The following is a 23,008-nucleotide window of genomic DNA, read 5'->3' as shown; positions in this document are numbered from 1 at the left end:
TGTACAAAGTTAAAATATAACATATATTTTTTAATGTTGAATAAGGCACTAATTCTGAGGTTTTGTAACAAACACAGACCGCCAAGCATTCTGGGTAGAAGTGCTAAACAGTGATTGGTTCAGTAATCCATTATGTAAACCAACACGTTAATGTGACGTGTGTCGTGTTTTGGTTTAAAGATAAATGTGCTTTTGTAAAATATTCCATTTTTATTTGTAAAAACAGGCATTTTTACAGACCCCTGGAAGTGTCATTGCAATTGCATGTTTTAAAACTTTTATGATATTGTAAAACGTGCACTCAATATTAGTAAGTAAGTAAGTAAGTAAATTTATTTATATAGTGCCTTTCACAGACATAAGGCCATGTACACACGTTGTCGGGTATTTGTAAAACTGAATATCTTACCCTTTCAGTTTGGGTAAAAAACTTCATCCACACTACATCGTTAAAAAAAAAAATCCATCCACAACGAACCGTATAAATGTGTTGTAATTAGTCTGCCAAACCTTTGGGTGGCGGTACTGATTAAAATTCTATCCAATCAGGAGCCTTATTCTCTTGTCGACACTTCCACAAAAACTGAAAACATGGTGCCAACCTCGTTCGTGTGGACCGATAAGGAGTCGGAATTACTTCTAACTGCAGTTTTAGAATACAAAGGTAACAAATATATGCACACAAAAAGCGCCTGGACAATGGACAATACCAACACTGAGAGCAGCCATGTAGCCAGACGTTTAATACTGCCATGAACACTCCTGGCCAGTAGATGGCAGTAGTGGCCTTGAAAAAACGTCAAACAAAATTCCAGATAATCCGTGTCTGCTACATTTAAGATGCGTGGAATTTAACAAACGCAAATACACTAACGTCTATAAACCCAGAGAATATATTCACGAGAGTTTTAGGCACTAGAGTTTAATGCTGTTATCTGTGGACCCTGAACAGAGTGTCTGAAATGCATTTGTCCTGTCGTGAACGTCTGAGATTACCTTATGCTACCCATAATGCATTGCTGCCTGGCACAGCATGTGCTCACAAAACCTTAAAAATTAGCACATTACTTTAAAATGAAAACATATATCTGATATTTTCACTTTATAAACTTCAGACATGACAATAATTTTAAATAACTGTTTAAAATGAGTGGTTAAAATTTGAACCATAAGTTAAACATGTACGCCTCTGGTTGACTTGGTGACATTGTGATTATATTAGTATGGTGTTAAAGGAAATGACTTTTTTTTTTGGTCACCAGTTCTCCTTTGCTTACAGACGATAGAGTGGTTTCTGTTTGCAGAGGGTAGAACAACATGCCTATTAGGAAACTTTTAACAGGTAGGTGTTAACAGTTTTAAAAATGTTTTTCACTGTTCAGCTTAGTTTAGTACGTTATCGGTCTATAAGTTATCGGACGGTAATTCATCGGAAGATAATTAGTCCGATGATGGTTTTTAAATTTATCTAAAAAGATAATCCGATAATGAAAACATTATCTTCGATAATTATCTGTTATCGGATTATCGGAAGTGTGCCCACCACTGCATTTAAAGGGGGGAATGTTTTATTTATTTTTTTATCCCCCAATTGTTCATCTGTGGCATTTATTTATTTTATTGAAAATACAATATTGGTATTAAAAAAGGATTGAAAATATCTTCAGTCATGTTATTCTGGAATGTATTTTAAAATAATTCCAAGTGCAACATTGGCAATAAAATTAATTTATACTACAATTGGACTTATTTATTCATATAATAGTTCAGCCTGAAGCACATCGCTTGTAGGGAAAAAAGATAGTCAGCCACCACCAATTAATTTCACTTTAAACATTTTGGCATAACAAGAAACAATAGAATGGACTCTTTACAAGTCTTATCTCAAAAGCAACATCTTGTATTTTTGTTCCTTTCCACTGTCCTGACGTCACTGTTCAAACTCTTGGTTTGCTTCTTGATTTAATTTTTTTAATAATTGCTCAGTTTGACTGTTCGTTAATTTCTGAACTTATTTCATCAATATTATTCTCATGTTTTTTCATCAACATACTTGATCAAAGTATCAAGGCTGAGGATACACTACATGTTGAGTTATATTTAAAAAAATCCTGATTAGTATTTCCCATTAAAAAATAATCGTCAAATACATCTTGAAGTGTATTTGAAAATTGTGTATTCAATACTACTTCAGCTTGACACCAAAGTTTCATTACGTTTTAATCATTTCTGAAAATATTCTCAAAGGAGTGCTGAACTTCCACAAATCTGACTTTTGAAAACTCTGCTGACCTCTGAGCGACACCTAATCAGCCTGACTTAATAATTGGCCATAACACAGTGGTTTCCTTTAGAAAGCAGCCCGTGTGGTTTTTCTTTTTTTTTTTTTCCCCTCTTATAACTCTGGAAAGCATAGGAAAAACGCAGCCAGATGTTGGAAGTGTCGGAAGTAACATTGTTCTCTCTTGACTTGAGGTAAAATCCGGTTCTACGCCAACTGGCCTGGTGTGTTAAAGGGAAGCAGTTTGATTCGTGATTCGGCCTGAATAACTCAGAAGTGCTGTGGCGTCCTCCCGGGCTGCCAATACGCAGAGCAATTACAGCACACACATCTGCTGCTGTGCAATACCTGTCAGATCTGTTAGCTCATAAACAAGCGAGTCCTCTTGCGGAGGCAGAGCTGCCATCCAATTGTCGCCCCATTAGCACATTGTCATCTCGTCATGTTTCCCCCAATGAACCTCCTGGTGATGAAATTCAAAGCGAGGGATGAAACAAGGGTGAACTGAAATCACGAAGTCCCTAAAGACCAATAAGTGATGTGTTGACCTAATCAGACACAGGTCTTATAGAAGGAGTAAATAATGGAATGGCATGACAGTAAAACAAACAAAAAAATAAATACCAGCTCAGGATTTTCTGCAAAGCAATTAAAAATGCTACTTCATCTGATCCAAATTACAATAATCAAACTGCTTTGTGGGTTTTACTGGACAACAACCAGTGATGGCCACCAGATGTAGGCTTTGCAAATGAAAAGAAAATGACAAAAACTAATTTCAATCCACAGTAAAATTCACCCAAACTGTCATTGTATAGCCTAAACCAGATACTCACACTCACCGGACAAAAGCAAAAGTCCCAATGCTTTTATATTGTTTTTCATGTAACAAACACTGAATAAAGCAGATTTTCGCTCACATCGGACAAGAAGTCCCGCCCCATCATAATGTATTCCCATTAACAACCCCTCACATATACCGGACAGAGCAGTCTGGACATGCCCAGTAACCAAGGTACGAAATGAAGTTCAACACTGACACTCGCCGATTTGAGGAAAATGGGTACCGTATTTCCTTGATTAAAATCCCAGGCATTTTTTCAATCCGCACTCAGACACAGGACCTACACGAGGCAGGGCGTAATTCAAGTCCGGTGATTATTAATAAAATGCTGCTTGTTATTGGTGTATAGTGTTAAGTTTCACACATATCCCTGGGTGTGGTGAACTGAACCACTTTAGATCAGAGCCCTCTGCATGACTGTGAATCCTTATGGGAACCTGCTAAATGACGGACACGGCAAAGAGCTGTGATTTCTCACTTTTCTGATTTCACTCCTTCCCCTCCTGTCATATTTTAAAAGTTTTTGCAGTGCACAGTATGGAACAGTTAAGTCTGGCTTGGTTTATGTTTCCACCGCCGGCAGAACCCTTTTGCTGGCAGGTGGAACACGTAAATATTAACGAGAATGTCATCGAGCACGTGTACGCTGACAAGCAGCATCTCTTCCCCATACAGAGGTCAAACAGAGTAATTTAACATTTTTAAATTTTTATTTTTGTCTTGGTGGATCATGGGATTTATTTTCATCACATGCAGACTATTGAAGAGTCGACTAAAACCTACTCATAACTTATTAGACGTATGCCAGCGTTTTAATATGCTCGGCATACATTGACACAGGGGTTTTATTCACTTGCTGAATTTTATAAAAAGGTACTTCGTGCTTTTTCCAAAGGGTCAGAAATATACAAACTAACTTAACGATTGCATAAATACAAACACCTTTTAACAGAGCACTTCCAAGTCATCACGTTTATGGCCATTTAGCTTTTGACAGTTCAAGGAATTGATGCAAGAACATTTCAGAGTCAATGAAAAATCTTTGAATGCCGTTATGTCAACCAATAAAAAATTGGAAGAACAAACAAAGTAGTTTAGAACTTAATTCAAAAGATGATGCAGAGAGCTGTTTTCATAATAAGATTAAACGTAATTTTTAAAATGTTTAAGCATTAATTGGTGTCACAGAAAATAAAAATGTTTTAATGTACTCATGTGCTTTGTGCATAACTGTAATTAGCTGTGGGCCGGTGAACATGACAGCAGCGCGCTTCATTAAGTGATTCTGAAGTTGAGGTTAAAGGGCCGGTTAGCAGCCTGCAAACACTCGATGAAAACAACAATGCTGAGGGTCAGCCAACAACGTACAGGGGATAAATTAGAAAATCACATGCAATTAACAGCTCCAACTCAGCTTTCCATCCCTCTGAGTAATGAGATCAAAATGACAACATGACAGAACAAACAAAGAGAATGTCCGATGCATCTCATTATATCTTAAATTTCTTTATGGCTCTCATAATTCTGCCGTTCCCTTGTGGGTCAGGCAGTTTTTCATTTGCCGTCCAGAGACAGATGCCGTCCATCTGCTTTCAATCAGTTCCTCATGAGAGGACATCAACTTTTCTCTGATGTTAAAAATATGGACTGCACTTAAAGCATCAACTCTTCCCTCACTAACATCATTCTGGGATTTATTACTCGCACTTTACAGTAGTATAAAACAAGTCAGATCCTTCATCAAGCCTGTACTTCTACGTGTGCAGCCAGTGTTTAATTAAAAAGAAGAGGAAAGAACTCTACATTTCAAAAAAAAAAAAAAAAAAAGTCTCAAAAATCGAAAACAAAACAAATGAGGAACAAATGGGAGGAAACTGGAGTCAACGTCTGTAACCGGACTGTAAGAAACCCCCTAAAGGAAATGAGATTTACATACAGAAAAGCTAAACGAAAGCCATCATTAACACCTAAACAGAAAAAAAACAAGGTTACAATGGGCTAAGGAAAAGCAATCGTGGACTGTGGATGACTGGATGACTGGATGAAAGTCATATTCAGTGATGAATCTCGAATCTGCATTGGGCAAGGTGATGATGCTGGAACTTTTGTTTGGTGCCGTTCCAATGAGATTTATAAAGATGACTGCCTGACGAGAACATGTAAATTTCCACAGTCATTGATGATATGGGGCTGCATGTCAGGTAAAGGCACTGGGGAGATGGCTGTCATTACATCATCAATAAATGCACAAGTTTACGTTGATATTTTGGACACTTTTCTTATCCCATCAATTGAAAGGATGTTTGGGGATGATGAAATCATTTTCAAGATGATAATGCATCTTGCCATAGAGCAAAAAATGTGAAAACATTCCTTGCAAAAAGACACATAGGGTCAATGTCATGGCCTGCAAATAGTCCGGATATTAATCCAATTGAAAATCTTTGGTGGAAGTTGAAGAAAATGGTCCATGACAAGGCTCCAACCTGCAAAGCTGATCTGGCAACAGCAATCAGAGAAAGTTGGAGCCAGAGGTGGTGCAACAAAATACTAGTGATGTGTTGGAGCGTTCTTTTGTTTTTCATGATTCCATAATTTTTTCCTCAGAATTGAGTGATTCCATATTTTTTTCCCTCTGCTTGGTCTAAAAAAGTAACCGTTACTGACTACTACTTTTTTTCCTGATTTCTTATAGTGTTTCTTAAAGCCAGAAAGTTGCCATTTGAAATTACTTTAGTTTTGTGTCATGTCTGTGATCTGCTTTTTTTCCTACAAAATTAAACAACTGAATGAACATCCTCAGAGGCCAGTGATTCCATAATTTTTGCCAGGGGTTGTACTAATAAACCTTGCATGAGTGTATTTCTCAAATTACAAGTGTCTCAGACTTCTTCCCATAAAGTACACAGGGTTGCCTCTTTAAAAAGATGGTATACAAATGGTGGTATACAAATCCTGACCGGCACAGCAAATTACACACCAAAAGGGTTTTCATTACATTCAAAGTAAATCCTCCTTTATCCCAAAGACCTTTATTTGCACACGGCTCTCCACTGTAATTAAATATGAACAGGAGCACATGGACAGAGTTTGCTAACTACCGACTATGTTAACATCAATAAATCACTGGACTCATGTGAGGCATTAGAATGATTAGCATAATGAAACAAGCCCGCCATCAGGAACATTTCCAGCCTGCGTGCCCTACATTTTACACTGAAGGGTAAACAGGTCAGATGTCATTAAGAATTAAAATAAATGCTCATAAGAAGGCTGACGCATTCATCTTCCTAACTGGGATTGTGTTAAACATGGATTGGTTTGTATGGATACTGATGTGACAGCCTCACAGCTGAACATTAGCACTGGACGGACGGCTGTTTCAATCTGTTTTTGAGATGGACCTCACAAGCAAATTCCCAAATGAATGGAAATACATAGAAACCTAGTGTCTGCATCACCTTTAAAGTAAGTTACAAACTGTTCACTCTCTACCTAACTTGCCTACTTCTATTATGTGTTACAAAAATGTGTTCAATAGCTTTCCTCAAACAAAACAAATGACAGACATGGAAGAAAATATAATATTTTAGCATACCATTATCGAGGTAATAACCAGGAAGGGAATCATTTATAACCACACAAAAGTTAATGTGACAAGAAATTTTTATGAAGAGGTCAACCATAATAATCATACCGATCGTACTGGTAAGGCCAAAAGGCAACTGTTGCCTGGATTTACTTTTATTACACATATAAAAATATACCGATAACTAGTTTAAATTGTTCCATACCAAGAACTGTTTGGTTTAAAGAGCTTTTTCTGCTAATCTTAAGGAGTTATATATGTTCAAAGTGCTTTTATGCAAGCAGTTTGACAGTTGACTATTTTTGAAGGTGTTTTAAACAGCTCTAAACCAATAACATACTGATTGTAAACTACATTTAAAATGTCAAAAATCATCATTAACTGGTATTTAGCTCAACAAAATACAAAATGAATATCTGTGGAATTTCAACCTTTGCATCTTAAAGTAACTGAAAGAAGTCTCCTTGTGTTCAGAGAAATGAGTAGTAACAGAGCGCCAACAATTACACTTCGTTTCAGTCCACTTCACAGTAAATGAGTACCGGACATGGCTGAAAATGGAACCTGTATCCCATCCAGGGGAAGTCATGGACTCTCATCCACTTCATGCTACAGAATCCGGGGCAAAGCACTGGTGCCAATGAGCCTGAGGGCATAAAGAAGACTTGCTTCATATGATTAAGTGCAACTGAGACAAAACTACTGTTCAGCCATTCTTATGAGACAAACACTTTTAGCAGCCCCCAAATAAAGACGCTCACATCAGCACCTGCATAAGTTCCACAGGTCAGTATATTAGGTCAGGCATGTGCCAAAGCATCTTTCTACCCTAATAATACATGCTCTGTATCCTACGTACCTAGAGTCATGCCTCGGTAAATGAAAAAGAAATACTGAGCGAGAGAGGGTGAGAGAGAGGTGTGTGTGCTTTCCCCACATGTATTCAGGAGCTCCCTCAGAGGTGCTTCAGATCACCTAATAAATATCACATTACAAATGAGTTCTGAAATTATATTTGCTCTTCTGTAATGATCTGTGCCATGATGATCTCTCTTGGTGCTGTGGTAAGAAAAAAAAACTTAAAGAGAGCAAACTATTCAAAACATGGGGGGAAAAGGTAGACTGATTTTGATTAATTTACTCATTTATTCAGTGTTCAAATGCACTTTGCTCCTTTTAAAGTGCATTAACGCTTTGGCCACGAGGGCCACAACTAACACCCCTTTTAGAGATGAGGAGCCTTGTTTCCTTCCAGACAGTGAGTTTATCCAAATGGCCAGCAAAAGCAGTTTTATCCAAGGCCAACCTCTGGTCTCTGTGATCAGGCGGACATGTTGCGGAGGAAATGCTTATTTTGTGGTTGTGCATGGGCCTTGCTTGTTGGGACCTTGAGGGCTCGTCCCATGGCGCGAAAAGGTCGCTGCAAAATTAGGGGAGTGACCACAGGAACCGCCCTGGGAAAGACAAAAGTGGCCTCAACAGTGTGGAGCTGTGCATTTTCTACAGTCTTTTGGTCAAGCCTACAAACACTTACCCAACCAGAGTGGAATTTGACAATAATGATTCCAAGTGTCACTGTGTCGCCATCTGACTATTGTCTGGTCTGCTCTCTTTTATCACAGTTCTGCCTTTTTCTGCCTTAAGGTATGCCACAAACTATGTTTTGATCCATGCACCGACCAAACACATCCAAGACAGCTCTTGCTGAAACATCAACAGTTGAGTCTCGGAGAACAGACACGTTCACCTCCGTTTATTCCTGACATGAGCTTCACACCAGACAAACACTTCCTGCCGGTAAACAGGCAGTGGTGGGTATAAGTAGGCCAGACACAACACTACAATCATACCCTATAAATATCCTGTCGACCTGTGGGTAAGACGAGCTCGTCACACCGCTGCTGCGTGACAAGAGGCTAAGAGCTTTGGGTGTGCCGCTTATTACAGCCAGAGCTCCGTGCGGCATGTAGTCATGGATGAACGGTGGTGCTGCTCACGCCACATGTCGAAGCCACAGCAGCAAAGTCAGGCTCACAAATTTACTTTACTGTATACTGGTCTTTTTTGAAAGTGAGGGAATTACTCTTGATGTAAGACAACATGTAGTTAGAACTACTGTAATGTGTCCCAATGATGCCTCCATGTGGATATCCAAAGTCAAGTCAAAAGCTAAACTAACATGCAAAGGGCCCTATCTTGTATATCTATTGTGCAGTCAATCTCATGCCGCAAGTTAATTTCAGTCATCTCTGAGTGACAATGTAGTCTTATACATATACAAAAGCCAGCAATACATGAAATATCTCCATTATGTCCATTAGTTGAGAATAATTTAACTACAGTGCCAAGGGCCCTGTGGATTACGTGCTCAATTAAAGCCCAAGGCAAACTGTTTTCGGCATAAAAAAGTCAGCCAGTTCAAAATGAAGGAATCTATGACTATAATTTTTTGATGTGAAATATGTCAATGACCCATATTACGCCCTTGACAAATTTGAAAAAAAGGTTATCAGACAGTTTTTGAGAAAACTGCCTTTAAGTGCTCAAAATGGCCATTTTCGCCATGTCCAAATGAACAAGTCTACAAATATGATTTTTACACGGTATGTCAATGACCCATATTACAACCTTGCCAAATTAGAAAAAAAGTTATCGTACAGTTTGAGATATCACAAACTGACAATGACGCCAACGGATACTGTTGGTCTATATGTCTGTCTGACTGAGGCTTGAGTCGCAAAGCATGGGCACAACAATTAAAGGTGGATGGTAAATTTAAAAACATAATAAAAGATCCAGATGGAAAGGACTGTCAATCAGAGGCTGAATTCTGAATAATGGTTGTCAAAGTGCTCCTGGGACTAAACCACCAACAAAGATTTCCTGCAGAAAAGCCAATGCAGTCTTCAAAGAATCTTCTTTTAAGCCCTCATGCCAAAAACACTCCAGAACCACGACCGCTGTACAGCCAATGTTTAGAGGGAAACAGCATACAGGATAAGTCCATAGATTATGAAAGAATGGTGGACGGAGGACTTCTGATGTTGCAAGATGCAAAAATACCCGCAACAAGTCAGTCAAGATGGTTTTCAACAAGTGATTCAGAAGCAAAATCCACAAGGATACGAGATCAAATTAGTGCTGGATGTTGCGATACAGCAAAGCCTAAGACACAGCAGTACTAGTACACAGTACTATGCATCTACCCCATGCACAGTGATGAGGTCTACATGTCAAACCCCAAACCTCCAGGCCCCGAGCGCCCTTCTTTGGTGTACATTCAAACTAAGGGCGCTGCAGGATGTGATTATTCCTGTTTTTTCCATATCAAAACCACATAAATCAACAGTAAAATCCATCTGTATTCAGAGTACAATTACTGCACAGCAAAATCTGGTATGGTGATTGGTCACAATTTTTTAAGTTGTCATAGCAACACAACAGCTTTCAAGCGTGCTTTCCAGATACACAGCATACAACAGTGAACACTGGCAGGATTCATCACGGACAATAAGAGCTAAAAGAATAACCAGAATGAGCAATGCAAGAAACCTACAGGTGGCGCTCTATTAAAAAAAGAAGCAAGAATGGATCACATGAGGGGAAGGTGCTCGTCTTCTCAAATTCTGCAGCTGCAAAACAAAAACAACTCATTCGTATTCATTTGTTCCATGATGATGAAATACGTTTTAGCAATTAAAAGCCCAAACAGAAATTTCTCTGCAAACATACGAGTATAATAAAAGGAATCTGAATAATTGTAGCGTACGACTTTTAAAGCTCAAAAAGTGATGCCCTACATTCTACCATGGAAGTGTTGGACCGGTCTGACTGAAATCCATCAACTGGTTTAGAGGAGTTGTGCTTACAAGGGCAATATCGCATGATGCATCAATTAAACCACAACAGCACAATTATCATCCCTTGAAGATGTAAACACAAAACCTTGAGTGAAGTTTTATTGGAATCCACCGAATGGTTTGAGGAGGAGTTGTGCTTTTAAAAAAAAACTCATGGACAGACTGAATAATTCCTATATACACCCCCATGCAGGGAGTACAATAAGAGGATTTTTCTGGGAAACTGCAGTCTTTGCGATTTAAACACTAGAAAATCAAGCCTGGATATCTGTTTGGTGACTTTTATTAATTCTGTGGATAGTCGGTATCCACAACTTGACACTTTTCGATCCAGATTCAACAAATTGAAAGGAATGAAGACAAAATGCTCTGCCAGTTGAATGTGTAAAAGATGACTTGTACACCATCACAGTGAATGAGATGAGCTCCACTCAGCAAAACAAACTACTGCTCACGTGTCATTTTTGCCTCGATGAAAATGCATCATCGTTGCGATGATTCAATCACGTCAGGATGATTGCATCTGCAGGGGAAGCAACCAGTTCAGCTCATTCATTTCAGCTCATTCCCTATTGGAAGAAATCGCCAAATTATACATCACGCAGACAAACTATTTCATAAGAGCAGAGAGCAAACAGCTCAATGCAGCGCAGAATATAAAACTGCTTGAAAGGCAATTCCCAGCTCCTCGCACAGCCTAACAATTTAACTCCAATGAGGCATGTGTGTTGGAAAGGCAAGTGTAGCAAATGCAACACCGACTCCATGTTCTGTCATACAAGTTTGGTGAAATTATGCATCGCTCGCGGCGAAGCGTCTCACGATCCCCAGGTGCTGAGGCCCCTCTTAGGAAGCCAGCTGTTGTGATAATCCTGTTATCTGCTATTAAAAGGTGCAGCCTGTCATGCAGCCTGAACATTGATGGAGTTGAACCAAAAACCAGCATAAGGCTTCACAACTCCTGCATCCAATCTGTGAGTCTCCAGCCCACAGACGCATAACTTTACATATAGTTTGGATTAAAAACTTTCCAAAAAACAATATGTACATTAAGTCAGTTATAATGTCCACTTGAGTTATTAAAAAATAGTAGTTACAAGAAAGAAATACTTCAGTTTTTATTAATTGTGTAAGATTTTCAGCAGGTCAAAGGTCTACACACACGGAGATGAACGCCTCTTTAAACAACATCCAAGATTCCACAAACAGATGCAACAACTTTTAAAAGCTTATGAATGACTAACTGGCATTGTTTGGGTTTAACTTATTGTATTTAAGAGCCTAACCGTAGAACCAGTGCTTTACTGAGTTTCAGAGCAGGAAGAAAAATATAAATAATAAAATATGAAGCAAAAGCTTCTGTAGCAAAATACTGGATTTCTCCAAGTCTGGCTCCTCCTAAGAAGCCAGCTTTCAAATAATCATGACAATGATTATGAGTTCTGTTGGACTTTTAGAGGAAAGTTTTGTTCATTTCCTTCCGCAATGGTATAAACTCTGTAAAGTCCCAAGCATCTTATATTTGTGAATAATAAAGTGTACATGACAGCTTATAATACCATGAATCTTTTCAAGGAGGAGGAACCTGATGATTGGAGAACTAAAATTACCTCTGGATGCCTTGATATATAGCATTTTTTTTTTTCATTTGAAGCAGGTGCTCAACGTGCTTTACAATACTGCTTCCTATTCACCCATTCATACACAGAGCTTGATCCATTGCAAGGTGCTCCACTGCACACTGGAAGCAACCTGGGTATTAAGGACCAAAGGCCCTTAGTGATTTTCACATCTGATGGGAATTTGAACCTTTGATGGTCTAGAGACTTCATTAACCCCATATCATGCCAATTCTAAAAATTGTAATCAATTTCTGGTCCTTGCATTCCCTTAAGAGAGGCAGAGGTCTTGGTGTATGTAAAGCTCTGTCCTACCAATATGGTGAGTAAAAACTGAAAATCTATTTTTAAACTATATGCAAATAAAGTAGATGTTCTGTTTCACTTAACACATGCATTGTTTAGTAATATGAAATGTGTGGAGTGTGAGAAACAAATTCAAAAGTTTTTCACTGAGATTTATTTAAATGTATGGTCTCAAATGTGCTTAAGTCTGTTCACACATGCATTGTTATTGCTGACAGCTTGCTTCTTCATGGGATCCTACTCCATACTTGAGGGGCATATTACTACATGCCACCCTGCTGTGAACAAAGCATGAAACATCAATTATATACAGAAGGAAGCAAAGCTCACCCTTGCATGGTCTGTGAACAATATTCCAAAATGCAAAACTACTCACTAAGTAAACACAGTTATTGTGTGGTTTATCACACAGATACTGTGGCGAGTTGGCATGCTCTTCTCATGTCTGTGTGGGTTTCCTCCCACCATCAAACAACACTGGAATTTAACTTTAGCAATTGCACAAATAGCACTGAAATCAACTGGAAACACTATAGAAATATGCATGAAAATGATTGTGACTAAAAATTTGCGTCAAAATATCACCAACCCTTCCATGACCTTGCTACCCAGTTTAGCTGACAGTGGTTCATGTTTTCTTGAGACACGTTGCAAACAAACACACTCGCTCAACCCAAACAGCTGCAGTAGATGAATTCTTTATAGAGCCCAGTTCTGCTTGAGGTTTCTTCCTGTTAAAAAGAAGATGTTCCTTTTTTAACGATTTTAAACAATTCCAAGTTAGTTACCATGTCAATGTTGCTCCTGGAATTGACATTCATCTTAGATCCAAGAAGAGTCATGTACCCCAACGAGCACTTTGACTGCGGTGACAGCACGTGCAGGCACAGATCTCCACTTATCATTACCATTTAGATAGCTTCCATGGCGCCAAAGTAGACCCTTGATTCACACGGTGTAGCTCCTCCAGCTGTTGCAGAGTGTGTAGTTTAATGGGCTTCCAATTGAATACCATGCAGCCTGTTCGTGGCCTCATCACCTTTTACGACAAAGTGATATTTCAGAATACTGGATAGCAAGAGACCTCGGTACATGTAGAAAGGATTTCGCCAGCAATTTACGACAGAAACACACATGCACACTAAGCAAGAGGAAGCACACAAGCTGCATGTAGATGATGCAATTTATCTGAATTCCCCACATGACTATAACCTTGTCCAAAACCCCTGTGATTTAGGACAGGACCCTAATAGATATAATAAAGTGGTAGTGGCACCTGTGCAATCAATAGGGAAACTTGAGTCAAGGGAGTAATGGGCTCTTTGAAGTAATGTGTGATACACATAACTACACAATCCTTGGCCTGAGAGATTTGTTTTGTTTTTCAAGGTTAGTTTCATTTGCCACATCTGGGACTTGCATATATCACCTGGTTTAAGGGGGGTGTACCCCTTGAATATGGAAGCTAAAGACTGGGTTAATGTTGGCTATATCTACTTATTCATGTATGTTTTGTAGAGGTACCGCAGGAACAAGCACAATCAGGTACATTATGGGCATAACAATTTGTTGCTTTATCTTGAGTTTTCCCATTCAATTCAAGTCACTGATATGACTCAAAAATCAGTTTGAAAATAAATGATGTTACGTTGATTTGCAGATTCCTGGATTGAGCTACAAACGCACCATGCACTGGTCGATAGTCAACTTTTAACATTTTAAATCGGCTCAGTGAAGCCATTATGCTGCTACTTCCACGTAGCCAAACTCTCATAAATACATAAAACGGAAGTGTGAGACTGTCGTGGTTTCAGAATAGGAAAATCCATTTAAGCACTTCTTTAATGCCTATTTTTATTCCTGCTCTGATACACCTTTTTGTTGTTTCTGATTGACACACCACTGTGTTGTCTCTGCTGCACTACAGGCTTGAATCATAATGGAAAATTTATGCTATGCCAACTGGCTAAAAACAGCTGGATTCTTCTTCACTGCATTTTCTGCTACCTTATGTGGTGCTGCTTCTGGTGGTGAACAGAAGGAAGGCTGATTGGCAAAGACCCAGGTAGACCTATAGTCCATACTTATTTCCAAAAGTGACCAACTACCTACTACACTCAGGTGTTACATGGGCATCACCTTGGCCTTGTTATGTAGCAGACGTCTTCTGCCAAGAGGCTCGATAGCACTTGGAAAAACGTACCACAACTCACACTCCCTACTTGACCAAGGCAAATTGTGCTAATTCCAAATTAAAAAGTTCAAAATTTTAAGCTAGTACAACAATTAAAGGAGAACAGAGAAGTAAACATACAACCATTTGGAAGATAAATGCAGTTTTTTTTTTGTTTTGGTTTTTTTTAGATCCCTTTTGTGAGCTCAAAGTAGACAGAATACTGTGTCTACTTGTACTGGTGTCGGTGTGTAATGGAGATGGAGGGACACAAAGACAAGCTGACTACCTGTCATGAAGCTTTAAAAAGTGCTCTTGGCTTTGATAAGCGGCAGAGCATCAAAACTTCTCCAGTGATGCCAGTGCTGTGATTAGTGCTTCGCAAGCCATCAAACAGCAGGCTGAAAGGAGAGAAAAGGATGTGTGGTTGCTCTGCCCACTTATAGAGCCGCTATGAAGCAGAGTGCATCGAGTTCACTTCCTTGCCTACAGTCTCTTTTTTTCTCAGACTCACATTTTTCCGCTTTCGCCCATCTCCTGCCGTCTTTAAGCTGGTGTCATTCTGTCTAGTATCTCTTTGACTCTTCATCTGTCTCTCTCCTAGCTCTGATTTGCACAACAGCTCTCTCATAACTTGCCTCAAAGGCCCGTTTCCACAAATGCAACAGTTGTGACACGATCCTGTCTTGACGCGATTTCCCTTTGATTTCATTCAGTGGTGTCAATGCAATGATCCCACGTGGAACAAGAAGCTGATGCACCATCTCAAGTAAACTGTATGTAGAGGACAAATTCTCTGAAGTCAACAGGATACTACTTTGATGTGAACAGGATACTACTCTTAGTACTGGCCTGGAAAAAGCCTGCATTAAGAAGTGTCAGTCTAGGAAGAAGCTGTTCCAGATATGAACCTTGTAAGACACTTGTGATGCAAAAAACAAGATTTTGGTATCAGTTTCCAGAACCGGAATGGGCAACAACTGTAAGATAGGTCAACAATTGGAGCTTTCTGGTAGTGATCAAGCAGAAATGTCAGGGGTCGGCAACAGTGTGCCATGAAGGTCTAAGATGGTGCAGATATTCACTGCAATGATGTCCACAGGTGGTTTTACGAAAGAACTCCTCCCCTCATCTCATCTGTGAAATCACCCGCTAAGAATTTTGGCATCCAGGAAAACCTACAGCATCTTGGCACTTCATGACCACCCCTGGACTATGTTTTCCCTCAACTTACAAAGGCTCATCATCATCATCATCATGGGATCAGGAGAACAACATGCCCTAACGTCAAACTGTTTTTCATCATTCCATGTATTGCGCAAGTAGAGTTTGACACTCAGCTGCAGTCATGGATCAAACATACTGTGTTTAGTGGACAGCCTGCCTTATCAACTGAGCTCTCGCCATTGATTGATCTACTGTCGCCCTGTTATTTTTGTATAAGCAATTCAAATTTTAGCAGTATCATAGAAAATTAAGCAAAAGTCAAGAGGTCAACATTAACATTTGAATTCTTCCACTGAAATCAGTAACTACAAATTTTCCTCAGATTTTCATCATTTATGTACCATCATTTGCTCCTATTCACAAATGTATCAGTAACTTCAGTTCAATTTATTTTAATTTGGCTAAACAAACTATTGTTTATAATAACAACAACAACAACGATATAATTTGAAACCAAAATTAACCAATTTAGTTTTCTTCCTACAAAATGTTAAAAATTATCTTTCAAATGAAAGTGAAAACTTTGCATTGGGATCTAAATTCAATTAAAAAAATAATCTTCCACACTCCTCCCATTTCTTATGGACTCATTTGAACTCCAAGAATAAATCAGTCTCTTGGAACTGTCTTAAGAAGACAGACTGTAAATGTGATTAAGCATTTATTATATTGAAGGGAGTATGTTTTATTTTGTATTTAATTTACTGTACATGAAGTCCTGGAGACTTTTCTTCTTTATTGTAAAAAGAAAGACCCTTTCTCCAGTAGATGATGATGTTATTAACAGTAATAAAAGCAATAAGCAACAACTTTATACAGCACTTTCAGGATTAGGTTACAAAGTGCATTACATCAACAGGTTATAATTAAAATATCACAATATAAATCAAAATCAATTTGAAAAATAGAATAAACTCCTTACAAGACACAGCAAAACATCAAATATATGTCTAAATAATATATAGTACACCAAGCTAACAAAACACAACCCCAGAGACTGGTGGGACTGAACACTGGACATCTGTAAACTGAACTTTTCATTTGATCAGTTTTTCCAAAATTTGTATCCAACTATATTGGTAAGTATTATACCACGGTTAGCTCTTCAGTTTAATAACTCACTGATCAACACGGTCCAATACTTGCTTTTATGATGATCTATAAGTTGTCCAATGTGATTTTTTTCAGTACGGCACCTTTATTATTTAATTAACATGTGCTGCTTCTCACCAGCCATCACTGCATCATCTCAGCACAATGCTGCAATAAAACACATCGCATTCCAGAAATACAACACAGTAATAAATTATTCACTCGTATTTCACCAGTGAGCTCCCTAAAGCTTGAAAACAGACCATCAAAAATGAGAATTCATGGGGGGTGAATTCAGTACCTTGGTGGGAACAGCTTTCATGGATAAAGAATGTAAAGCAGTAGGTTAGGAGGGATGCCCTGGTTGACATGTTTAAGATAAATTTAAAAGTAAATTTGCTAGAGCACATGCTCTCAGGTGATTGGCTGATGAAAAGACTTCCTGGAGATGCCTTAGCAACAAAGCTGCCACCCGTGCCCGTCCATCCATAGCCAATCACAAGCACTTCTCCCCACTGGGGTCAGGTTTGCAGTCCAGCCATAATCAAAGTGGAAGATAGTGAATAAGAGGGGGAGGACAAAAGAGAAAGACATGGGAGGGAACTAAGATGAGAAAGTGGACGGAGGTGCCCTCCAGGGTGATTGAAGGAGGGAGCATTGACCAAATACAATGGTCTCTCAGTTTAATGAAAACCTTTTGGTATTTTACAATTAATAGCCATATTACAGTCTGCTCCTTAGAAAACACTAGAATTATCCCCCACAGCATGCAGATCAGACTATTTCTCCATCTCTGGAGCCTCCGATCCACTCTGCCAAATTGGTCAACTGTAGTTTTGCAAGCTGTGAAACAAAATCCAAGAAAAATCAAACTACAGCCTGAAAAAAAGCATTTAATCTCATCTAAGCAAATGGCTTATCACCGCAAAAGCACAGTTATTGGCATCAAAGCAGCTGAAATTTAACAGCTGTTGCAAAGTCTTCACATCAGATGTTTGGCATCAAAAGGAATCTCCATTTTGCACACACATTCTCATGTTTGATACAAAGAGGGTCACTTTTTGAATCACGAGAGAGAGCTGTTACATTACGCAATCCACATCTTTTTCAAGCATGCTGTAAGTACAATATTTATCTTTGGAACAATCCAGATGACACCAGAACTGGCAGGGTACTGTCAATATACGAGACTCTGTGGATGGCATAGCACTTACACAAGTCAGGCAATTACACCCACATCCCAAAATAACCACAGGAACATTACCCGGAATTATCAACAACACTGCAAAACCTTTCTAGTTTCCTTGCTGGTGGCAACAGTCAAAAAAAAAAGGGGGGGGGGGGGTGTTTAGACATAGCACAAATCTTCAAATGAAAATGGTAACTAAAATGTTCCAAATCCATCTTAGTTCCAGCTGTTCTCCCAGCTGTTTGTTGTTTGGCCAATTACAATCTCAAAATCAAGACTAAATCACATTTCTACAAATAAGTTTCCAATTTGGTGCCTATCCGCAAAACACAGCTGAGGAACTACGAAGCATGCTGACCAATACGTGACCTCGTGTTTCTGTGGTTTGAAGCTTGGAAGGTAGGGAGGTCTGTATCGGTTTAGAATAATCACAGGAAAACAAAAACTGAGAATTTCACCAACTAATTCAACTACCTCTTCGCTAGAACTGATTAAAATGGTGGCTGTATTACCACAAATGTTCCCCCACAAATAAACATGACCCTAAAGACTGTGCTGGAATATATTCACTTGGGTTATTACCAGATTTCCAACCTGGAAGGAGATATGTAGCTTCTGGCCTCCAATTTGGAGTATCATTCTTAATGGCGATTTACTTATTTTTGATAGTAATAAGTAAAAATCCAAGGGAAGAAGCACTTCCCCATGCTTCCTAAAATAGGATTAACAGCCGTTTCTTGGAAGCATAAGCAACGACACATCTATGTGTGCCTTTTAGGGGTAAAAATGGGAATTCCCAGATGGCATTCCACTCAAAAACAACTACAATAATGTTTTTTTATAAGATAAAACAGTGCTGGAAATGTCAGACTTGATGAATTACTGTGTGTTTGCTGTGCTCAGATGTTCCCCGAGCTTCGCCTGTACAATCATTACGCTTATCAAGAGCACTTCATTACAGGAATCAGGTCAGAGTCTGAGCACAAACAGAGAGAGTTTGTGTGTCTTGATCTACATGCAGGTGGTTACACAGGCATCGAGACAAACAGTTCTTTGTGTACACTTGTTCTCTTAATCCTCTAAGGATGACTATTGCCAAAATCAAGCTGATGCCTTCACTGACCACAAAATGCTACGGCACAGAACACAAGGATTACTGCCTTCAAACACCACGTTCTGCAGGCAGTGTGAACACAGCCTGACGGCCAACTTGTGTCCATCGATCCAACTACCACCTCCACAGCTCAGTCTAACCCAGTTGAGCTGACCGATTAGAGACAGTTGGCAAAACAACCCTCTGCTAAGCTCACTAAGTATCAATCCAGGCTGCTCTCCGTAGCAGAATGGGAGACCATTAACCCGCATTATAGAGCTTCCAGAAGAACCATTTGTCTCATCTTTAACGGTATTATTCCCTCTTTATTCCCAGTGTGGTTAACATAAAAAGCTGAAGTTCAAGCAGAGAGTAAATATGTATTCCCAGGAGGTTTTTGGGGCACCGGTGCCCGCTTCCACGCCACGTGAATGGAGATAAAAGACTGGAGACGCTGAGGAGCAGCAGAAACTACACCCCACCTCCCTTGTCTTTATAAATAGCTATTAGGAAATATGGAACAGAGGCATCACTGGGACCTCAGACAATAACAGCAATATGACCAACATGTTCTCCTTTTTGTAAAGGAAATAAGTCTAAGAAGAAGCAAACCCTAATCTCACTGCTTTTAAAAATAAACACAACTGGCAAGAAGCAAAAGCCAGATGAAAACATTAACTCCAAGGGACAATGAGGGAAGGCAACTTCAAAAGGGGGGAAAAACAAACAAAAGATTTTTCCTACCTTTTTCTGGTCCTCCAGCTTCTGACTTGTTGACTTCTTGCCATGCTTGCTAGCTTCTGGTACATCCATCCCTCATCCAAATACAGAATAACTCCAGAAAAAACTACAGTAAACAATCGGGTGGTGAGAAGATAAACCAGGCGGCTACAGTTTGCCCGTGAGTGCCTGTGTCCGGCTCACGCCTGCCCCCGGACACAGGCAACCCATGGCTAGTGGAGGTCTGTAGTTTTTGAAGGGGAAAAAAAAATTTCCAATGAAGATCAGTACTAACTGGCGCTGGAAGAAGGCTGGTCCTAAACAAGCAGCGTGGTCTGTCAAAGTAACACCATCCTGACGGTTGGACAGAAGGTAGGACCACCTGAGGAGAACTTCTCACCTGCAGGCTGTGCACGTTGTACTGCAGCTTTTACCTGAAAGTACAATCCATGGTTCCAGCACAGAGTCTTCCCTCCAGATCTGGGGAATCAAACATAGAACACATGATTTGTTTCAGTTTCACATAAATTAAAAAAAAGAAAAAAAAGAAAAACGGATACCGATTTAGCTTCAGAATTAATGCAAAGGCTCGCTGCTGACCTGAAACATCAATAATCCCTTCGGTGCCGCAATGTAAAAAATGGTGTAGGTATCTGCATATCAAAGTGAATGTTGCCATGGTAGTCAGAGAGGGAAGAAGAAGCTGCTTGTACTACACACTGCTTCTTGTATACAGAATGATTATTTTTGATTGTTATTTTTTTTTTTTACTCCTTCAGTCTTATTTTCCACCAAGAGTAGCAGGGGGAAAAAGAACTGAGTCACCCTGAGGTTAAGTGAACTCACCAGGGAAAAATCCAAGTATAGAAAGATAATCACAAGATTAGTAGCTGGTCTTTCTGAGGACTCTGCTCGGATTCAACTTGTCTGTTCCATTTACTTGCATGTTGAAAAATTTAGTCTTCAAAACATACTGAAAAATTTTCACAAAACCTGTCATGATTCATATTCTAATCTTCTCTCACTACCCAAATCCTACCCAAAGAGATCCGATGCTGGAATGTGATGGTGGGCGGTCTTGTCAATGACTGTTGCTGGAGGGTGTTTCTAATTGATTTTAGGGCCAGAAACATGTTTGCTAATCACTTCTAGAAAATATTTAGCACTTTTTTTGGGGGGGGGGGGGGGTCACAGGTTTAGGGTCTGTAAGCTGTTATTCTGAATTCTGCAGTAGCAGATACATTTTTCAGGAAATACAGCATTGCTCATGGAATACAGCAGTTTCTGCAGAAAGCAAAAGGTTGGTAGTTTGACTTTTGACTATTTGTTAGTGTCAATATGTCTGTCATTACAAGTATATTTGCATATCACTTGCCTTCCAAACAGAAGGTCCTCGGTTTAAAGTCACCTGTGCCCCATTCTTGTGACAGGAAGGGCATCTGGTGTAAAACCTGTGTCAAATCAACATGCAGATCTATATCAGATGTGCCGTGGTAACCCTGAGTAAACAGGAGAAGGCAAAAGAAGTCAGTGTTTTTCATTCGATTGTTTTTTTCTTCTTAAAAACCACAACAGGAGGTGTCAAACAACCATGATCATCGTGAGCTTCTCTCAACAGGCAGATATCATGGTCTTTACTTAGAATTTACACCAACGCTGCCAAACGGTACTTCTCTGCTCTGAAACAATTACTTATTTACACAACTTTAACAAGATCACTGCAAGACCCAGTACATAATATTTACAACTGACATATTAAATCCCCACTACTTACAATTATTTTCAGGTCTCCAAGATGTCCTTGCAGTACTTGCATCAGAACATTTGTATCCACTGCACTGCTTATTTGGACATACACACAAAGCCTACCCTGTTGTTCACCCTCACACACACATTTTTATTTCAACAATGGAGCTATTTTTGCTGCTCAAACTGCTCCAGGAAAGAATGAGAGCATCAGAGATCACGTCAAGTTGTGATGAGTTCATTTCTACATCAGACCAAGAAAAACTGTAGCAACACTTTCTCCATGTTCTGCAGCCACACAGATTTCCAGTCAACTCCGTTAACAGGGACTGTTGTTTCCGACTATCAAAACACATATGCGTGCGTGCACACACACACACATCTTCCTGCATGTCTTTGGATATGGGAGAAAGCCAGCGCACCCGGAGAAAACCCATGCAAACACAGGGAGAACATAAAAAACACACAGAAACGCCACAGATGGGAATCAATCCCATGACCTTCTCGCTGTGAAGTAACAGTGCTAACCACTAAGCCACCATTCTGCCCAACTATCAAAACAGATTTTTTTTTATCTCTATAACTGCTTTCACTTGGCTTTCATGGGTAGTAGAGTGTTAGCACTCCTGTCTCACAGTAAGAAACAAATTAGTGGCTTTACAACCTTGTATGTTTAAAGTTCACACATTAACTCCACAGTGACAACACAAAAAGCTGTGGCATGCCTATCGAATGATAAAAAGCTGCTAACACTGTCCACTGTGCCAAACTGAGCAGAAACACCTTGACAATTCCTAATGTGCCAGCAGCAAAGGACAGACTCTTTAGCTGATGCAAAACATGTAAATTCCAAGCAAAAATCAATGTGACACAAATTTAAATTACTGCATTTATGCAATTATTACAAAATGATGGGATTTCTGCCATTCTCAGTGACCCCCACACTAGCACAGACACAACACAGTCTCAGATAATGTTTCAAACAGAACATGACTGCATAGTAACATAAATCAATACACTCTACACAGCAATTCTTCCCCCGTCCATCGACAGAAGTTAGCTAATCAGACGCTCCAATAATCCCTCAGGGTACTGTGAGACAAGTCATCATAGAACACAGCCTCCCCAGCCAACTGCTGCCAAGCCATTACAATACCTGTCTTCTGTTTGCCTTATTCTCTTTTTTTTTTCTTTACATAAAAGTTTCCTTTCTCATTAAACAGTCACACAAGCTTCAGCGCATCATGCACGAGTGAAAACCCGTCAGTT

At 39.4% G+C, this 23,008-nt stretch overlaps 1 protein-coding gene across 4 annotated transcripts in view; it reads right to left on the bottom strand.

Moving 5' to 3' along the window:
• nav3 (neuron navigator 3) overlaps window positions 1-20,155 on the bottom strand; it is a 442,110-nt gene extending 421,955 nt beyond the window's left edge. For 2 of the 4 annotated variants that reach the window (XM_034162968.1, XM_034162969.1), the window contains exon 1: window positions 20,018-20,155. In XM_034162968.1, coding sequence (XP_034018859.1) covers window positions 20,018-20,086 — 69 coding nt within the window. In that variant the 5' untranslated portion in view covers window positions 20,087-20,155. The remainder of the gene's footprint in view (window positions 1-20,017) is intronic. The other 2 variants (XM_034162972.1, XM_034162970.1) reach the window with 1 other exon arrangement.
• Window positions 20,156-23,008: the final 2,853 nt, after the last annotated feature.

This window comes from Thalassophryne amazonica, chromosome 22 (assembly GCF_902500255.1).
Source record: "Thalassophryne amazonica chromosome 22, fThaAma1.1, whole genome shotgun sequence".
NCBI classification, from domain to species: domain Eukaryota; kingdom Metazoa; phylum Chordata; class Actinopteri; order Batrachoidiformes; family Batrachoididae; genus Thalassophryne; species Thalassophryne amazonica.
The sequence above is the reverse complement of the archived record's forward strand: the minus strand, read 5'-3'. Positions and strand labels throughout refer to the sequence as shown.